This window comes from Psittacula echo, assembly GCF_963264785.1.
Source record: "Psittacula echo genome assembly, chromosome: 5".
In the NCBI taxonomy this organism is placed as follows: Eukaryota; Metazoa; Chordata; class Aves; order Psittaciformes; family Psittacidae; genus Psittacula; species Psittacula echo.
In genome coordinates, this window is record NC_137739.1 from 66429967 (window position 1) to 66449031 (window position 19065).

General features: G+C 39.0%; 1 protein-coding gene across 10 annotated transcripts in view; it reads left to right on the plus strand.

Annotated features, from left to right (window-relative positions):
* WDR20 (WD repeat domain 20) overlaps nucleotides 1-19065 on the plus strand; it is a 52968-nt gene that overhangs the window by 19617 nt on the left and 14286 nt on the right. For 3 of the 10 annotated variants that reach the window (XR_013956799.1, XM_080617516.1, XM_080617515.1), the window contains exons 2-3: nucleotides 10478-10660; nucleotides 15810-17087. Coding sequence is in view for 5 of the 10 variants with exons in the window: in XM_080617516.1 (XP_080473642.1) it covers nucleotides 10478-10660; nucleotides 15810-17087 (1461 nt within the window). In the remaining 5 variants the exon portion in view is untranslated. The other 7 variants (XR_013956797.1, XR_013956798.1, XR_013956796.1 and 4 more) reach the window with 6 other exon arrangements.

Consider the following 19065-nt stretch of genomic DNA (forward strand, 5'->3'; position numbering starts at 1 on the left):
AAAACTTCTGCAGAAATACTGAGGAGGATGGAAGTGCTTATTCTGGTAAGCATTATAGGTGCTGTGTATGTAAGGAAAGCAAGACATCATTGTCTCTTCCTGGGAACAAGAAGGTATTCAGTAAAATCAGAGGGGAACAAAATTCAGAACTGGTACTTTTTCCACATATTTAACTTTATCAGGATGTCTTGCTTTGATCATTTGAGTTAATAATGGACAGAAAGTGGGTGTTAAAACAAAATACAGCAATATTCACAATTCCATGCAGTAGTTAATGCAAAGAAATCCTGTAAAGGGTTCTAAAACTTCTTTAATTGCAGTTTTGTTGTGGTTTAAGCCCAACTGGTAACTCAGAACCACGCAGCTGCTCACTCAATACCCTCCCTTTTTCCCGCCCTGCTCCTGGTAGGATGGGGAGAAGAATTGAAAGAAGGTAAACCCCATGGGTTTAGATAAGAACAGTCCAATAACTAAGGTATAATACAAGCCCACTACTATTGCCACCAATAATAATAATGATAAGGGCAATAACAAGGGGAGAGAATAGATAACTAAGTGGTGGCAAAAGGGAAAAACAAGCACAGGTGATGCACAATGTGGTTGCTCACCACCCACTGACCTATACCCAGCCTGACCCAAGCAGCAGTCTGAGCCTTCCGGGTAACTCCCCCCAGTTCATATACTGGGCATGATGTGCTGTGGTATGGAATACCCCTTTGGCTAGTTTGGGTCAGGTGTCCTGTCTCTGCTTCCTCCCAGCTTCTTGTGCCTCTCCTCACTGGTAGAGCATGAGAGACTGAAAAAGTCCTTGATCGGAGTAAGCATTACTTAGCAACAACTAAAAGCATTGGTGTGTTCTTAGACTAAAGTTGAAAACACAGCACTGCACCCGCTACTAAGAAGGAGAACAATAACTTAGAGCTGAACCCAGGATAAATTTACATGTCTTTCTGGAAGAAATCTAGCATGGACAACAATCCATTAATGCAGCTAACTCCTTGAATTTACTTTTGGAACTTATTTCTGCCTACTGTTGAATAAATGATATTGAAGTACAAAGTCTTGGACTGTGGCTCAATTCTGCAGTCCATGGTTATGAAATATGCATGTGCCATGACCTGTTAGATCTGTGTCTTAATTTTTAAGCCAGGGAAGGTGATACCGGTATAAAAATGTGACCCGTCACCCATGGTTTATTAATAGCCCTGAGATCATTGTTTTGAACTTAAAACTGCACAGTGAGATCTCTTTCTTACATATATCCTTAAAAAGAGCTGAGTAGGGGGAGAAGAGGAGGAAGGTGTCTGCATTGCATGCAGAATGTACGTGCTTCTGAATAAGGTTTCTTTTGAAAGGTTTTTATCCAGCAGGCTGAGCCACGGTTAAGCCAGAATTCTGTAGACCAGCCACTGGGAAGAGAAAATAAGACTGATATCATGCCACCTTTTCTCTTCTTCCTATTAAAAAATAAAAGGGCAACCGATTGCTTAAACCAAAATAGAATATCTAATTCGGTTCATGTCTGTTGGGAGTGTGTGATACAGTGGCTATATTCAGAGTTGTTTGAGTTTAAGCAGCCTGTTTACAGATTTAGTGTGGCCAAATGCCTAACACTGAAATTAAAATCTGTTTTTATCTGAATTGATCATGTCATTAACTGACATGCACAGTTAAGGTGAACTTTGCAAAAGGAACTGTGAAATACTGCTTTTCCTAACTGTTCTTCAGTGCAGGTTTCTGAGTGATTATTTAGATGCTCAAGAGCAAGTTCAAGCTCTTGTGCTCTTTCTGTATCATAGTAAAGCAGTATTGTGTGAAGTGCGATTTAAAGTATTGGAGTGCTTCTAGGGAGGAAATGGACACATGTTCTTCTGCAGGTATAGTAAAAATTGACTTAGTTAAATATGTAGATACAAACATCTTTTGAAAAGCTAAGATACAATGTCATGTCATTTCCCTGCAGTTTTAATGATTTGAATTATAGCGTGGCTTAAGATTGCTTGAGTTAATTGGAGTGCTTCCACTCTACTTGCTGGAGTTGGTAGGCTGTTTGGTTTCTTTTGAAGATGCTAAGCTCATAGACCTCTTCAGGCTGACCAGGCTTGCTCTGGGAGAGCTGTGCTGGAGGCTGTGGGCAGAGTTCATTAGAAAGAACTCTTTGGGTCTGACCTGGCTCTTTGAACAGCACTGTCACACTTACGTGGTTTGGCCTTCTACTCAAAAGGAGTAGTGTCAGTGTGGGTGTTATGGGTAAAATGGTACTCATTTTACCAAATCATTTTCATTATTTACTGAACCCAACTATTAAAATGGAGTTTCCATAGTAAAAACCAGGTGATGCAGCATGAACTCATCCAGAATCCCAAACTGGAGCATTCTCAGTTTAATTCAGGACTTGTAATACAATAGACTCATTGATCATGAAACTGATCTGGCTTGCGTTCCCAGTGTGGTCACCACCTCTATACTTTGGGAGGTATATAATAGAAGTGCTTAGCAATTACACATCTTTTTTCCCCTTCTCGGGTGGTCAACCTGTGAAGGAGACATTCCCTTACGTTCCCAGCCTCCCCCCCCCCCCCGCTTTACAGCATTATTTGAGAGTTCTGAAGGTTTTGAATGGCCTTTGGGTACCCTTGAGACCTGCCTGCTGATTGTGATGGGGGTCACCATGTTGGCACACATACAGAGTGTGTTTTACCCATGACCATTTCATCTGATCTCGAAAGTTAAGCAGAGTTGGGTTTGGGTCTTGTCTGGGGTTAGATGATGATATAGGAGGACCAAGAGATTTTCCCCGAGGCTGGACAGCTGTGAGTGACAAGGTGTGTGGGATAGTATGGGCAAGTATCTAGTCCACTGGGCCCCTCCAGTGCTTTGGAACTTCACCACTGAACAAGTGCAAAATCCAGAAAAATTAGTAAAACACTCAAATGAGGTGTGTTGTCATCCTGGTCATACCAGAGAGGGACAAATCATGGCAATGTGCTGGGGCTTGGCCTATGCTTACATTCAACACTATCCAGCACCTTCAAAGGGAAAAAAAGTCTCTGGGTCTCATAATAAAAATTACTCATTTTACCAAATGAGTAATGTATTGAATAGAAAATAAGTTTCTGAAGGAACAATTTCAGTGACTTAAGACCCCTGTTGGGTTGTGACAGGTGGAGGCAGCAGCAGTGTTCTCTGCTCAGGAGACAGAGGAGGTTTGGTTTGGTTTTTTTTTTTTTTTTTAAGTTGAGGGATTCAAAACCTTGTTTGACTTTCCCTCAACCTCCCTGCCTTACAGTAGTTCAGAGGTGTTAACATTCCTGTCCTACTTTAATGCCCTTTGCCCAGTCTTACAAGGAAACAAAGAGTGAGTTGAGTCTGTATGCACCTGTAAAGTAATGGGGATTTGAAACAAAAAAGGATTTTTCTTTTTTTGGGAGTCTGCTGTTCTGAGTTTCTGAACTCTTAAATAAAATTGTCTACTTTTTCCAGAGCTATACGTAGACTGGTGCTTTCATGTTAGATAACTTCCAGTAGGATGTGCTGATCTATACTGCAAACTGACAGATATTTTGGTTTATAGCCAACAGCTTTGTAACACTGTTATACTAAGTCATAAATCAAACAGTCCTTTACATAGGTTCTTCGTGGTGTTCGCATCTGCATTCTTGATTTTGCCAATTGTGTAACTATTGGTTCAGTGAATGTCACATAGATTAATTTCAAACCAGTGGATGCTCTTTGCTCCATTTGAGTGCTTAGAATAATTCTGCTAGAAACAGAATACAATTAGTGTATTGGATACTTCAGAAACCTAAGTTGATCTTTGCCTAAATGTGGATTTATGTCCAGTTGTCTGTACAGGAGCTTTTACCTTAATGTATGTGGTCATAGTTGTCTCTTGTATGAAAAAATGCTGAAGTCTTGTTAAGTAGTGCTTTTTTTTCTTTAAAGAGTCATGTATGCCTTCTGTGGCCCCAAGTGGAAGTTAAATCTACAAGGGAGAAGAGTGTCAAGTAGCTTCCCAAATTTACAGGCAGCTTTGTACAAAACTGATCTTTAAGACTTTGTTATGGAGGAATTGCGTGGAACACTTGAAAAAATTAGGTTAAATAAAATTACGTGGTGTCCCTGTTTTTACTGACAGAGCAGTTCTTACACAGTATCCTAGAAACTCTTTGTCACATGCCTTAAGTGTTCCTGTTCAGCATTTAATCAAGTGCCTTGTAACTTATAAAAAAAAACCCTTCTGCAAAGATATAGGAACCCATTTATGAGGAACTGTGTTGTTTGGGAGAGTAAATAAATGAGTGGAAATAAATCTTGAAATGCTTTTGTTGGCAGCAGGTATAAATGCAAATGATTTTAAACTTTAAGTGAGATTATTAAAAATATGTATTAGAAAAACAGAAGATTTGCCACCTATGCCAAATTAATAATAATCATGTCTCGAAGATCTTAAGATGGAAATAAAAATGGCACAAATTGGCAGCTACACTTTCTGGAGGTTTTCTAGAGAAAGCAAGCTAAAGTCTTTGAGGCAGTGTGTTAGAAGTAGCCGATCTTGTTTTCCTGCCTGCTAATTGTTTTGTCCCAATTTTGTAGTTTTTCATTTTCAAAGTTCGTGTTGTCCATTGCAGCTTTCATCCCTTGCTCATAGGTTCTTTTGCCTTCAATTAGTAAGGAACAAGGGAAAGTGAATGTATATGCTCATTCATACTTGTATGAACGTATGTGTTCTAGTTCATACTTGCCCTTATATAAATTGGCAGCAAATCCAGCACTAGTTGTGCTGTTGTGAGTGTCAAGCTGTTGGTGCCTCAATTCATAGAGTTGAAAGATTAGCCAAATTTTAGAAGCAAAACTAAAAATAATTTTCTTGAGGTTAACAAATGTGGCCAATCTAAAGCAGTTACATAGAACACAGTGTTGCCAAATAAAAACCTAAAATGTCCCTAGCAGTAATGGATTTGCAAGGCTTGGGAGACACTCAAACTAGTCTGTGTATACACAGAGAACACCTATTATGCAACCATTAAAGTGCTAAGCACATCATTCAGGTATGGAAAAAGCAGCTCTTCCTTAAGAAATCATCCTTAAAGAAACCTGTCATAGATATGTGTAAATAGAGCAATTTTACAAATGGTGATTGTCTACTGGCTTTTTATAGAATCCTAAAGAGAATTTATGCTTCTTTACAAGTATTCCCAGAAGCTCTTAGACTAGTTTATAAGTTTTTGGGCGGCTTTTGAGGAGTCCCTGAATGTATGTTCATTTGTACAGTACCTGAAAGGTTCTTGAATCTGACTCTGAAATTTATATGAGTTCTTGTCAGACATTAAACTTTCTGCTGAGAAAGCTAAGGTCATTAGTCAGCAGTTTGTCAGCCGCCATGCAGTTATATTTGTAGGAGCCAGCTTATTGCAGATTGGCTCTGGCACTTTGAATTTTATTAGGGCTTTGTAGTTGCAGGAAGCATTGCCTGGACTTTGTTGTGTGTCTCACATAAATTAAGCAGAATTTTTTTCTCTACATCAGCACTCTTCAGAGGGAAAGACACCTAACTTGTTTCTGTAGTTTTCTTCCTGCATAAAGTTCCTTTTAAACATAAGACAGATCTATTAAGTAAGCTGGGAGTGGCCATGTTGCTGCTGTTTTGATTGTTTCTAAGCTTAGGATTTCAGGGTTATTCAGGTAGGAAGGGACCTCTGAGAGTCTAGTCTAACCTCGTGCCTAAAGCAGGGTCAGACCAACTTGAAGCAATTGTGAAATAGCTGCAGATGATTTTATTTATTGCTAATGTTAAGAGAGCTGTATTGTATGTTTTGTATTAAAAAAAATCATCTGGAAATCTACTCCTTTGATAATAATGAGAGGGATTTCCAATGTGAATATTGAAGCTGGTATTTCTGGCAGAACTGCTTGTGTACAGAAAAAATAGAGCCCACCAGAAAATTCTACAAAAGTGCCTACCATAACTCTGCTTTCTTGCTGTATTCCTCAGCTTTCTCTGACCTTCAGCTAGCTCTGCTGTAAGGAAAAGAAGACCAGTGCAGGCATGGAGGAAAAATACACAAGCTGTAAGGGGCCTGATGGTTTCGTTTTCCCTGTCCTTGCTAATACAGTGAGCAAGTCGGTCCTGGAAGACTGCCCTGTTCATGAGGGGATACTTGGCAAGGTGCATCAGCAGGGGTTACCTTGCCTCTTTTTTCCAGCTGGGTTTTAAAGAGCATCTGTGAAGTTCAGTAAAGTTCACTTAGAAATCAGTTCCTAGTGTTATTATTCGTGTTACTTGTATAGCATTATAACAAGCACAGCTTTCTCAAATTGTTTTGGTTTTAGTCCAGGGACCATTAAATCCCTGGGCAGCAAAGTATTGAAGACAGATCAAGCTATGGGTAATCACTTGTGAATTCCAAGCTCCAGAAATGCTGAGGAAATTGCTTTCAAAAGTACAATGTCTTGGTTCTTTGTGTCTTCTCTTTTTATTTTGTAGTAGAGCTTTATGTACATAGCCAGTAATCTGCTGTTTAAGATCAATTAATTCTCTGGACAAGAGAGATTTTCTTAAGAGGATTTTCAGAAGTAAACTTTTTATTGAATGTTAAAGACCTAATATTCTGTCTCAGTCTCACAGCTATGACCCACTGAAAGCCGGTCTCCTGGCAAATCTGATATTAAATACTACTAAGTATCTAAAAGGAGCATTTTCATGACTGCAGTTGGAATTATCTGAGATAAATTACTAACTATTTTCTTTTTCTGAACTTGGATGTTTTGTAACTTGAAAGGAAATGTAGCATCTATGGTAAATTGCATTCAACTAAAATTTGCAGAAAGGTGCAAATTAAGTTAGGAAAGAAAAAGTACAGGAAGAAATCACATCTGTTGATGAGCATGTTTAAATACTGACTTTGAAATAACATGATTCACTTTGGGAAATCTTAGTATGAAAGCTCTAAGTCTTGGATCAATAGTACATAAACAGAATGAATCTTGGACAGGTATTAATCTGGCTTTGACCTTAGAATTACATACAGCTATGGAACAAAGGTTATTGATGCCCATCCTAATCAGACATTTCAAACATCGGAATATGAAAACTTAAATGATTTGCTTAAGACTTACATAACTGGGGTTTTTTTATTATTATTTTTTATTTTCCCAATTTTCTTCCTAGTGTTTTGGTACTTAAAGTTGTGTGTATTGGGTTTTCATGGCAAGGTTTTCGTAGTGGCGAGGCTACAGAGTGGCTTCTATGAGAAGCTGCGAGAAGCTTTCCCTATGTCTGTAGAGCTAATGCCAGCAGCTCCAAGATGGACCTGCCACTGGCCAAGGCCAAGCCCACCAGCTATGGTGGTAGCACCTCTGGGATAAGAGTTAAGAAGTGGGGGGGAAAGTGTGCAGGAGCAATTGCAGCTGGAGCAGAGATTGCTCTGTAGACCTTGATGAAGACCATGGTGGGGCAGGGTGTCCCCCTGCAGCCCATGGAGATCTGTGGTGGAGCTGATATCCACCTGCAGCCCATGGAGCATGAGCAGGGAGCATGAGCCATGCCAGAGCAGGGGGGATGCCTGAAGAAGGCTGTGACACTGTGGGAATCCCATGCTGGAGCAGGCTCCTGCAGGACCTGTGGCTGTGTGGAGAGAGGAGTCCACGCTGAAACAGGTTTGCTGGTAGGACTTGTGACCCTGCAGGGGACCCACGCTGGAGCAGTCTGTTCCTGAAGTATTGCACTCCATGGGAGGGACCCACACTGGAGCAGTTCATGGAGAACTGTCTCCTGTGGAATGGAGCCCACACTGGAGCAGGGCGAGAATGTGAGGAGTCCTCCCCCTGAGGAGGAAGGAGTGGCAGGGACAACTTGTGATGAACTGACTGCAGTTCCCTATTCCTTATCCACCTGTACCACTGTGGGGGAGAAGGCAGAGAAAATCTGGAGTCAAGTTAAACTCAGGAAGAAAGGAAGGGTGAAGGGACAATTTTTTAAAGATTTGGCTTTATTTCTCATTATCCTACTCTGACTTGATTGGTAGTAAATTAAAACTAGTTTCCCCAAGTCAAGTCTGTTTTGCCCATGATGGTAAATTGTTGAGCCATCTTCTCCCTGTCCTTATCTTGACCCATGAGAGATTTGACTTATCTCCATGAGACAACTATGTTTTAACTGAAAACACTAGCTGCATGTAAATAAAAGGCGGAGCATCCGTGTCAGTAGAAGCCTGGTTAATTCTGGGTTGAATTAGTTTATTTTTACCCCATTTAAGTTCAGACAGATTGTCACTGCCATCTGGTTCCCAGAGAACAGCTATAACAAGCATGGTAAAGTCTGTGCTTAGATCTAATTTATCAGAATTTCATGTCTTGCTAGATCTGTTATCACACAATTTCAGAAGACTGGGAACTTCAGTCACACCAAATTTGTTGGACGGCAAAAACAAAAGCTAGTGATATAAAACCTCAGTCAGACAAAAGAGCAAGGTATAGTTCCAGTCTGAAAATAGCCACCTATTGATTCTTTGTTGCTGAAAAGGATAAGATCCAGAAGGAGAAACACCTGGGAGTATTCATGTTTTCTGCTGGCTGGGAGAGTCTGTGGTTCTCTGATTGTTCAGCATGGTTCAGGCTGAGGTCTGTTTACTTTAAAAGGGATGTTCCTTCTTAGGCATTGGGTCCTGCTGGAGCCTTTGTCCAGAGAACACAACCTTGAGTCTCATAGGTTAACCTTGCTAACGCTGCATTTCTTTCTGTATGTTTCTGTAGAATGGTCTCCAGGTAGAGATGCTACCTCAGTTTTGAGAGTTAGCTCTAGGTATAATTTATTTTATAATGGTACAGGACAAGGGAGTCTTGCACAATATAAGAGGTATCTGTGTGGCCTCTAGGATTTGATCTTTGAGCTTCAAATTACAGATTTACATCTGTATGTGTGTTCTTTGGTGGTCATGTGTCTTATCCTATGATCTCCCAGCGGAGCTAGTATTCTATTTAAGTTCTCCTTGAAGAGGTATTGCTAATACTATTTTCTGGCTTATAATGGATTTCTGGGCTCTGGAGAATAACTTTAATTTGCTGACTTTAGAAGTTGGAATAAGTCATCTCTTTTGGAGTTTTCAACCACGAGGCTGTATACTTGATTAAACCGGTTTATAATAAATGCTGCAAAACAGAAGAGCAGCTTTAATAGTGTTATGTATATATGCTTATTGTGAGTATATCATGGTTAAATTTACTTTGGAAATGGCTCACATGACATGATTCACTGTGTAGCTAGTTACGATTTTTCTGTATTCATTGGTCTAGTTTCTGTTTGTGTAGTTCCATGCACACTGAGGATTTGCTGCTCTTTAGACCTTATCCTCAAGGGTTTAATACATTGGGGTAAGTTTCTTTTGTGCGAGGCTTTTCTTCCTCAAAGAAGTTTTGTTTTGTATATTGCTGGCTTGATTTCCTCTGACGAAACATACTGAAGAAGTGTATGTCAGAATTAGAATCAAGAGTCCCAAATCACAGCTACATCACAGGTCTGGAATATTGTTGAATATCTGCAGCTTTCTAATTACGGACTCTGAACCTGGTAAATAGGGATTGGAAAAAAAAAAAAAAAAATTGAACCTGATCTTGCATATGAAATGTGTGGGGTTTAATCTCTGGATGATGAAAGATTAGGTTGTCTTCACAAGTGATCTGGGGATAAACATGGGTGACAAAACTGAAAAGGCATTTTAAATTGCTTTTCTGTTTCTTTTGATTCTTTTGACACTTTAGTGCCAGATCTTCAGTTGTTTATATTGAAGTTCCTCAGTTTTGTTAGCACTTATTTTGTCTTATTTTAGCACTGTATTTGAAGTCTGTGTTCAGTGTCAGAAGCACAATTACTTTGTAGCTTAATGGCTTAAAATGTGTTTTATAATCACAGCATCAGCATCTTGAGTCAGTGTTCCTAGCAAAATGCTCTCCTAGGATCTAGTTGATATTTTTTAATTGAGACCAGTATTTTACATTTGTCTGTTATAAAAGGATAGACTTACAGTACAAGAATCAGGTGATTGAAAATATGCTGTTCTTAATCCAAAATTGGTTGTACTCAATATTGAGAAAGCTGCTACTAGGAAAGTAGAAGATAACTTGCTTCTGTGATGGTATGCCTCTTCTGGCAGGAGGAGCCTTCTGGGAATATATTGTCTTGAGGACTCACTGCAGCTTTTGTATTACCGAACAGTGGTCACTGGTTTGTGACAACCTGCAAAGGCTAGGGGTAGACGTAGTGTTTAGCAAAATTGAAAAACAGAGGTATTGCATTATATGAAAAGATAGACCTTTTGACAACATCTTGGGATGTCTTTCACAAATAAAAGGTTTCTTCTAAAAGTAGGATTTTGTGACTGCATAAATTATTGCTGAGTGTAAACCTTATTTGCAAATAGAGCTGGTTATATGCATGCATTGTGATAAACTGTTTTAACTCTGTTTGCTTTCTTTACAGGCTGCGGACTTGAGTAAACCAATAGACAAAAGGATATACAAAGGAACACAACCTACATGCCATGACTTCAATCACTTAACAGCCACAGCAGAAAGTGTCTGTCTTCTAGTGGGCTTCTCTGCAGGCCAGGTCCAACTTATAGACCCTATTAAAAAAGAAACTAGCAAATTATTTAATGAGGAAGTAAGTAGAAATCTTAACATTGTCTCATGCAATGTGTTTGTGGTATCAAGGATCCTAGATTCTCAAAGTTCTGTAGGTGGCTCTCTTTGTCTATATAGTTTATTGTTCAGTCACCACCTTTGTTTTTCAGCTGTTTCATTGGCTTGGAATGGCTATGCAAAAACATTATTCATGAAGAAATCTTTTGGGGTTAAGATTAGAAATTAGGACTTTCTAGTTTCTGTAATACTGTGACTAGTGTTAATTACAGTTAACTGAGGAGAAAGAAGGTCTGCAGAACTAAATGTTGCTGCATGTGCTCTGCAGTCAGCTGTTTCTGAGGCTTCTGGTTCTGAGTGAAGAAGAAAACATTTATCTTCTATTTAATTAGTATTCTGGTCAACATATTAAATAAGGTGAAAATACTAATTTTTATGGGTAGGATGTTACAGCAGACACTGTCTGTATCAAGGATTCCCGTAGGCTTGCATGGGCAAGACTACGATATCAAGCTGAATGCTGCATAGAAAAAGCCGAAGGCTTGTGAGGTGTTCGCCGTGTGATGTTCCTGAAAGAAACTCTTCACCTACTTTTTTTGCTGCTGAGTTGTAAGAAGATAGAAGGGGGTACTGTTGGGGATACTAATGCTTAGTTACCAGGCCACTGGCTCCCTTTATCTGGTAGTACTGGCATTCTAAGAATTTTAAGTGTCTGGATGCGAACAAGGAAGGAAATCTGGTAACTGGTACAACTTTTGACAGCACTTTCTGCAGAGGATAGCAATAGGAATTTGGGTGGGTTGGGGGAGATGATTGGTATTTTGGGGGTGTGGGGTTTTTTTCTCCCTTTTGTGTTTTAATCCAGCTGCAGGTGAACTGTGGGGGGTAATAGCAGATAGCAAAGAGCTTTGGTGGTTGGTTCAGTTTTGTGGCTTTTGTTTGTTTGTTTGGTGGTTTGGTTGGTTGGTTTTGGGTGGGGTTTTTTTGGGGGGTTTTGTGGGGGGTTTTTTTGGTTGTTTTTTTTTTTTTTTTAGCTATTTAAAATCTGGATAAAAGCTTTGCAGATAAAGGTAAGCCTTGCTCAGCTTTCAAACTGAGCAAGCATATCTTTCCCACCTCAGAGAGATGTGTTGCCTTGCTCTGTCTTTGTGCAAAGAAGGTTGAACTGTTGTTCTCAATGGGGATGTTTTATAATTAGAGCTGTCTAATTCCTCCTCAGATTCTAAAAGTAGCTACAGCTAGATCAGAAGAGGGGCGCTTTTCTTCTTACGTAGCATTTTCCCACCTGCTCTGTCTGCTTGTGTCGAGTGGGAAACAGTGCTGGAGAATCTCTTAATGTTGCAGAGTACTCTGGTAGAAACCTCTGCATACATAGTTGAAATGTTCATTTTAGCATTGTCCTAACACCCTTCTGCCTGCACTACTGCACTCCCCTTTTACTGCTCTTCCTCGCCACCACCCCCACCCAAAAAAAAAAAAAAAAAAAAAGCCAAAAAAACCCCAAAACAAAGCCACAATCCACCTCAAACCAAAAAACACCAAACTCACCACTGGGAGTGCTAATTTGGATGGGAACAAGTTATTTGTGCAAGTACAGCTTCAACTTAATCTTGCATGGTAATAGTGCAAGTATTACAAATGACATTAGAAGTACTCTAACAGCTAGAGTTTCATATCACAGAACAGTTCCCACTCTTGTAGTTGAACTGTGGTTGCTTTGGGAAAAACTTCTGCTGAAATATTTAATAAAGGTCCAGTGTGTGTTTACGTGCCTTTGTTATTTACTGTCTAGTGTCTACAGTTTAAAGAACTATACAGCCTTTAATGCAGCTTGTGGTAGTCCACAAGTGACAGAAGCATGGAAGCCACTTCCATTCGACACTATTGTCTTTTCTTTCTCTGGAAGCATTACTTCCTGTGGTGGGAATGCATCTTTTGGCAGTTTGGTGGAAAGTAAAAGAGATTATCTGTTTTCTACAAAGCTAGCATAAGGATTTGTTCAGTGCTACCAAAACTACGTGCAGAGTAGGCTAGAGTTAAATAACAAATTCTTGTTTTCTGCAGTGATGTTATGTGCAGATAGAACCAATTCTAAAACTCTGTATTTTTGATCTGTGAGTTACAGTATTGAAGTTTGGCCTGGAAGTGTTTGGAAGTTTGGGCTTGTAGCTAAAAGCCATTTCAGAGAAAGGTTAGTGAGCACTGAGTTGGAGCCAGTTTGCTTCAAGATGAACGTGGCTGTTGGGTTGAGTGTTTGAGAATAAACATGTCTTCATAGGCAGAAGGTGGTCTAAACAAGGGTTCATATATTTTGACAGATTTAGCATGAATGCTAGAGGTAATAGAATTCACTACCTGGCCTGTTAGTAATTTGGTGATTCAGGTAGCCCAAAGCTGTCTTTTGACTATCACCTGTGGTAAAGCAATCAGGATAGCGCTTAATCGTATGTGATATGTGAAATAACTTTACCTGTTATGACACAGAAAGTTATATTGAACTTAAAATGCAAAGACTTTAATACAGCATTAACTTGTTACTCTTTTAATTCTGTTGATATAGAAGACCATGGGGACTTGAAAGGCTGATATAAGTGCTACTATAAAGCTTGTGGCTGCCTACCTAGATCAGTCTGTAACAGCAGCAGTATTCCTTCTAGCTGTGTCAGAATTTAATTAGTGGCGTTTTCTTATTTCCAAAACCAGCCAAGTATGCCTCACAGATTCAGTTGTTTTCACATGGTGGTTGTTTCTTCTCAAGTTAGCAAATTGAATTATGATTCTTTCATCGTACTCTGTTTATTATAACTAAAATCTTAAGTTGCATTTTTATTTCCTAATAAACTTTTCCTATACCTGTGTTGCCAAAGCTCTTTGTCAGACCTTAATGCACATTCTTGATTGTCTCAGTTTTTTCACTCCTTGTGGCCTATGCTTATAGTTTTGTCCCTTCAGGCTTGTGCAAAACATGGCTACCAGGATAATCTTGGCTTGCCTTGTCTTTCCGACTTGTAACTGAAGCTCCTTCATTTATTATTCCTTCACCAAACTGGACATAAGCTCCTTATCCCAGTTACCTCCCTGATTGCTTTGTATTGCTTTCAGTCCATTTTTGTAACACAGCTGTTGGTCATACTGACTTCAGGTCTTGTTCCACTGTGCTGCAGAAGTGCCTGAGCCCAGCTGTACGCTTTTAAAACTTCAGGAAGTGCTAAATTTAGAGGTTTTATCATCTTGCTGAATTTAAAGCTCTGCTAGTTGAGAAAAGAATGAGTTGTGTGTAGTCAGTTGCTACATATCACCTTAAAGTCTCTCTGCATCTTGTCTCCTTGAGCTAATCTGTTCTCATTGCAGATGGCAATCTTCTGTTTTGTTCATGTTCTCCTTGAAGTAAAGATCAGGCTTCCAGGATTCCTGTACAGTATTTAAGATTGTGTAGCTGAACATGATTATGGACTTAAAATGTCATTTCTAGTATAAAAGTTGAGCAACTGCTCTTAAGAGTAGAGGGTGTATGTCAGGTTGAGCTACTTTAGTACAGGAGAGCAAGAAATTGTGCTGTGTTGCCGTGTTAGCGATAGTTTCATTATGAGAAGACTTTCACTTATAGCAAGCCAGCTGGGCTGGTGTTCCCTGACTGTATTCTCTTGGTATGTACCAGGTAACTATCTAATACTTGATACCATCATTACTAAAACATGAATAGTAAATATCAATGAACACATGACAAACTACCTAAAATATCACAACAGAAGCTAAGAATGTGTTGTTCTGAAGTTACTGCATTTGAGGAAGAGCACAGATTATTACATACCTCAGCTCCCAAGTACAAAATGGCTAATTTAACTAATGAGGAGAGAAGCTTCCTGGTCTTAACACTGAGCTGCAAAAGTATGATCTAAAATGATCAGATGCTGCTTTCCAGTGTTAGGTACAGGCCCAGAATGGATAACAGGCAATGCATTATCCATTAGTTTGGGTTTTGTTTGGTTGGGGTTTTTTGGTTTGTTGGGGTTTGTTTTTGTGATAAACAGCATAGCGAGTTTAGGGTTGTTTTGGTGTAGGTTTTTTGTTTTGTTTGTTTTTCTTCTTTGGTGTTTTTTTCCTTGTTTTTTGTTTTTGTTTGTTTGTTTAACATTTTTGTAACTTGTCCTGGTATTTCCTTAGGCTCTGTCTTTGCATTCTTGCCATTAGTGTAGCTCACCTTTTCTTTCAGCCTGTTATCAGTCTATGTCAAATGCAAATTTTCAGTGTGCATGTAAAGAATTACTTGTCTCCAAGTGGCATTTGAGTCATGCTATGGCCAACTTGGTATGTTTTAGAATCCCACCAGAGCTACACTAGCAAATTTAAGGAGTCAGACTTTATCTTTCAGTTCTTACAGAATTGAAGATATTGTGATCAGGAATGCTTGTTTAATGTGTGTGTTCATTCTTTTGCAATGGTAGACTGTATTAGAAAGCAACTTCTTAAGGTGGTAACTGAGTGGTCCTTGGCTAATGAAAGAAAAGTAATTGGAGGGTGGGGATTCCCAGGTGAAGAGTATGTGGTGCTTTTTCAATTCACTCACTGAACCTTGTGCATTTAGTTACTAACTTTCCAGCCACTTGATAACAGGGTGAATGTATCTGTAGCTTTTCCTCCCTGAATCAGTAAAACCTGGTAAAGGCTCCTAAAGCTTCCTTTTTTTAATTTCTTCTTCAGAGGATGGATCTTATTTGTGATTTCAGGTAAAACCAGAGTTTGAACTTACTGTTATTGATTTGTAACCTATGTAGTATAGATGAGTAACTGCCTTTTTTTCCCTTTAGCTAAATCTGTGTTTTCTTGGTTGTTTCTTTTTCAAGCTCTTCAACCTACACAGTGAGAAATAAAGCTAAGAACACTGCCTTTAGATTCATAACAACAGATTGGCTTGATTGAAGTTTGTTCTTTGTGGAATGTGACTGGACCATAATAATAACCTTTGGTAGCACTTTATCTAAAAATAATTTCCTGTTACTGCCTGATAACATAAGTTTTGGCAAATGCAGTAACATAAATCCCTCTTAGAAAGTTGAGTTCACTTAAGTATTGTTCCCCATCCAACTCCCTCCCCAAGCTGAGATTTACAGTTAATCATTAAAACTTTAATTTTCAGACTTTCTGATGTGTATCTTCTTTGTTTTTCACAGAGACTAATAGACAAGTCCAGAGTAACCTGTGTAAAATGGGTACCAGGTTCGGAAAGCCTTTTCCTAGTAGCTCATTCCAGTGGCAATATGTACTTGTATAACGTGGAGCACACTTGTGGTACCACAGTCCCGCACTACCAGCTACTTAAACAAGGAGAAAGTTTTGCAGTTCACACTTGCAAGAGTAAATCTACAAGAAACCCTCTGCTTAAATGGACAGTAGGTGAGGGTGCCCTGAATGAATTTGCCTTTTCCCCAGATGGGAAGTTCTTGGCGTGTGTGAGCCAGGATGGTTTTCTTCGTGTGTTTAACTTTGATTCAGTGGAATTGCATGGTACAATGAAAAGCTACTTCGGAGGACTGCTGTGCGTGTGTTGGAGTCCTGATGGGAAATACATAGTGACAGGTGGAGAGGATGACTTAGTAACAGTATGGTCTTTTGTGGACTGTCGAGTAATAGCGAGAGGCCACGGACATAAGTCATGGGTCAGTGTTGTTGCGTTTGATCCATATACCACTAGTGTAGAAGAGAGTGACCCGATGGAATTTAGTGGAAGTGATGAGGATTTCCAAGACCTTCATTTTGGCAGAGATCGAGCAAATAGTACTCAATCTAGGCTATCCAAAAGGAACTCTACAGACAGTCGTCCAGTAAGTGTTACGTATAGATTTGGTTCCGTAGGCCAGGACACACAGCTCTGTTTGTGGGATCTTACAGAAGATATCCTCTTCCCCCACCAACCTCTCTCAAGAGCAAGGACACATACAAATGTCATGAATGCCACAAGTCCACCTGCTGGAAGTGGTGGAACTAACCCAGGAAGTAATGGAAACAGTATCACAACACCTGGAAACTCTGTACCCCCTCCTCTTCCACGGTCAAACAGCCTTCCACACTCTGCAGTCTCAAATGCTGGCAGTAAAAGCAGTGTCATGGATGGTGCCATTGCTTCTGGCGTTAGTAAATTTGCAACCTTATCGCTACACGATCGGAAGGAAAGACACCATGAAAAAGATCACAAGAGAAATCATAGCATGGGACATATATCTAGCAAGAGCAGTGACAAACTGAACCTAGTTACTAAAACCAAAACGGACCCAGCTAAAACTTTGGGAACACCTCTCTGTCCCCGAATGGAAGATGTTCCCTTGTTAGAGCCTCTTATCTGTAAAAAGATAGCACATGAAAGACTGACTGTGTTAATTTTTCTTGAAGACTGTATAGTCACTGCTTGTCAGGAGGGATTTATTTGCACATGGGCAAGGCCTGGTAAAGTGGTAAGTTTTAATCCTTAATGCTGCATCAAAGAACTAGAACTCTGAATAGGTAGTTTTCTTGAAATATAAATGAATGTTGACTATAAAATTTCTTTATGCTTAATGTAAAAAAAAAAAAAAATCCTCAGAGCCATACTTTTGGATACTGCATGCCATATTTCTGAATGATTTGAAGTGTCTTGGATACAATTAAGTATAGTTGCCTTCCAGCAGAAGAAATAAATACTGTGCATCTAAACTATTGATTAGTGTTCTTATACTTAAGCATAACGACAATATGGTGAAAGCTATTTATGCGAAGATTGAAGTAAAACCTGTCCATCACTAAAATGATAATCCTTCTAATGTTTTCCACAAAATACAACACTTCTAGTGAGAGTAGCTTGTGAAAAGCTGTGGCTTTTAAGTCTAATGAGAAATATGAGCCTCTGAGACAAATTAAAACCAGTGTTTTATTCCTCTATCCTCTTCTGTGGTGGCCTGCCTTTAATGTAAAATCACTTCTTATTAAAACATCAGTCATTTTATGCACCAGTTTGCTAGCCCTTTACTGACTGTAGCTTATGCTCTTGAAATTGTGACTCAGTATAATCAAAGAGCTCTAATTTTAGCCAGGTCTTGATTTATGTATTTGTTAAGTTAGGGAAAACCATGCCAGCTTTCTGAGTAGTTTCAGTGTTACATTACTGTCGGTTTTGTTAGGCAGTTTGATCATCAACAAGCTCGTGGTTTTTGATGGCACCTGTTCTATCAGTTGAACCTTCATTAAGATACATTACTAGTTTTAAATCTTGTTGTTAATGTGCTTGAACACAGATAAAACTTCATTTTTCTTCTGTCCAATCCATAGCAAGCTAAATTTTGAATGAAGCTAAACATGGTGATTATTTTGTTAAAAAGTACTTTGTGCTACAGTAGCTCTTTTTGCCAGCAACATTTTAAAAGAATACAGCTATGAAAACATCACTGGAGTTGATCTAGCAAAAAAGACGGTTATTTTTGTGAAAATGTAGGTTATCACCTGAAGAAAATTAAGTAATCTGCTAATAGCCATGTTGGGCAGCCTAAATGAAAATCTGCTGTTCATCAGGTTCATAAAGCTTTTAACCATTTGGTTCATAAATCTGACTTTTGAAGTGGAGGTACTGTATATATTTATATACCACATCTTCATTGATAGAAACTTTTAAGTAAAAGTTGGTAATTTTTCTTAAACCTGTTTGTATAATGTAATTATCTTTGAGATGTTATCAAATTTGTCACAACACAGGTATGCCCAGAGAGCTATGTCTGCTCTGCATCTTAATGCATAGTTGAAGGCTGAATCTAAACCTAAAAGTTGTAAGCCCTTTTCTGGGGAGAAGGGGAGAATCGTTACCTAAAATGATTTTTTGCCTCAGAACTACAGAGCCAGCATTAATTTAATTACAAAAAAAAAAAAAAAAGAGCACCCCCCAAAACAGTGAGCTGTTTAAAATGTTTGTCCTGAATGCAGATGCTAAAGCAGTTATCACTTCTGTGACTTGGTGCAATTCACGTCTCATGAATTAACTTTATAAACGTACAGCACTGCCTCAGATTTCTAGTGTGCCCTATATTGTCCTTTTGTTCTGAAACTCCTTTACATACTGCTAAACACTACACTGTTAAATTACTTCCAGTGGCTGAGGTGGGTTTCGTTAGGCTGGGTATAACTTAAATATTTTTGTGTATTGACTTTGATTTGGAATATGACATTTCAAATATTTCAGAGATAAAGTATGCAGTACCAAAAATCAGGATTTATGTATTGGCCAATGTGGAAAACTTTAATTACAGGTAAGTAATTTTCATGCTGAAGTTATCACTTTCAAAATTAATATATTGCACACTGATGTAAATGCCATATTGTTTAGGAAGTATTTACTTAGAAATTTTGGAAATGAATTTGTTTTTCTGATTTCACTTGCATTTCTAGTGAGCTCACTCTGCTGGTAAA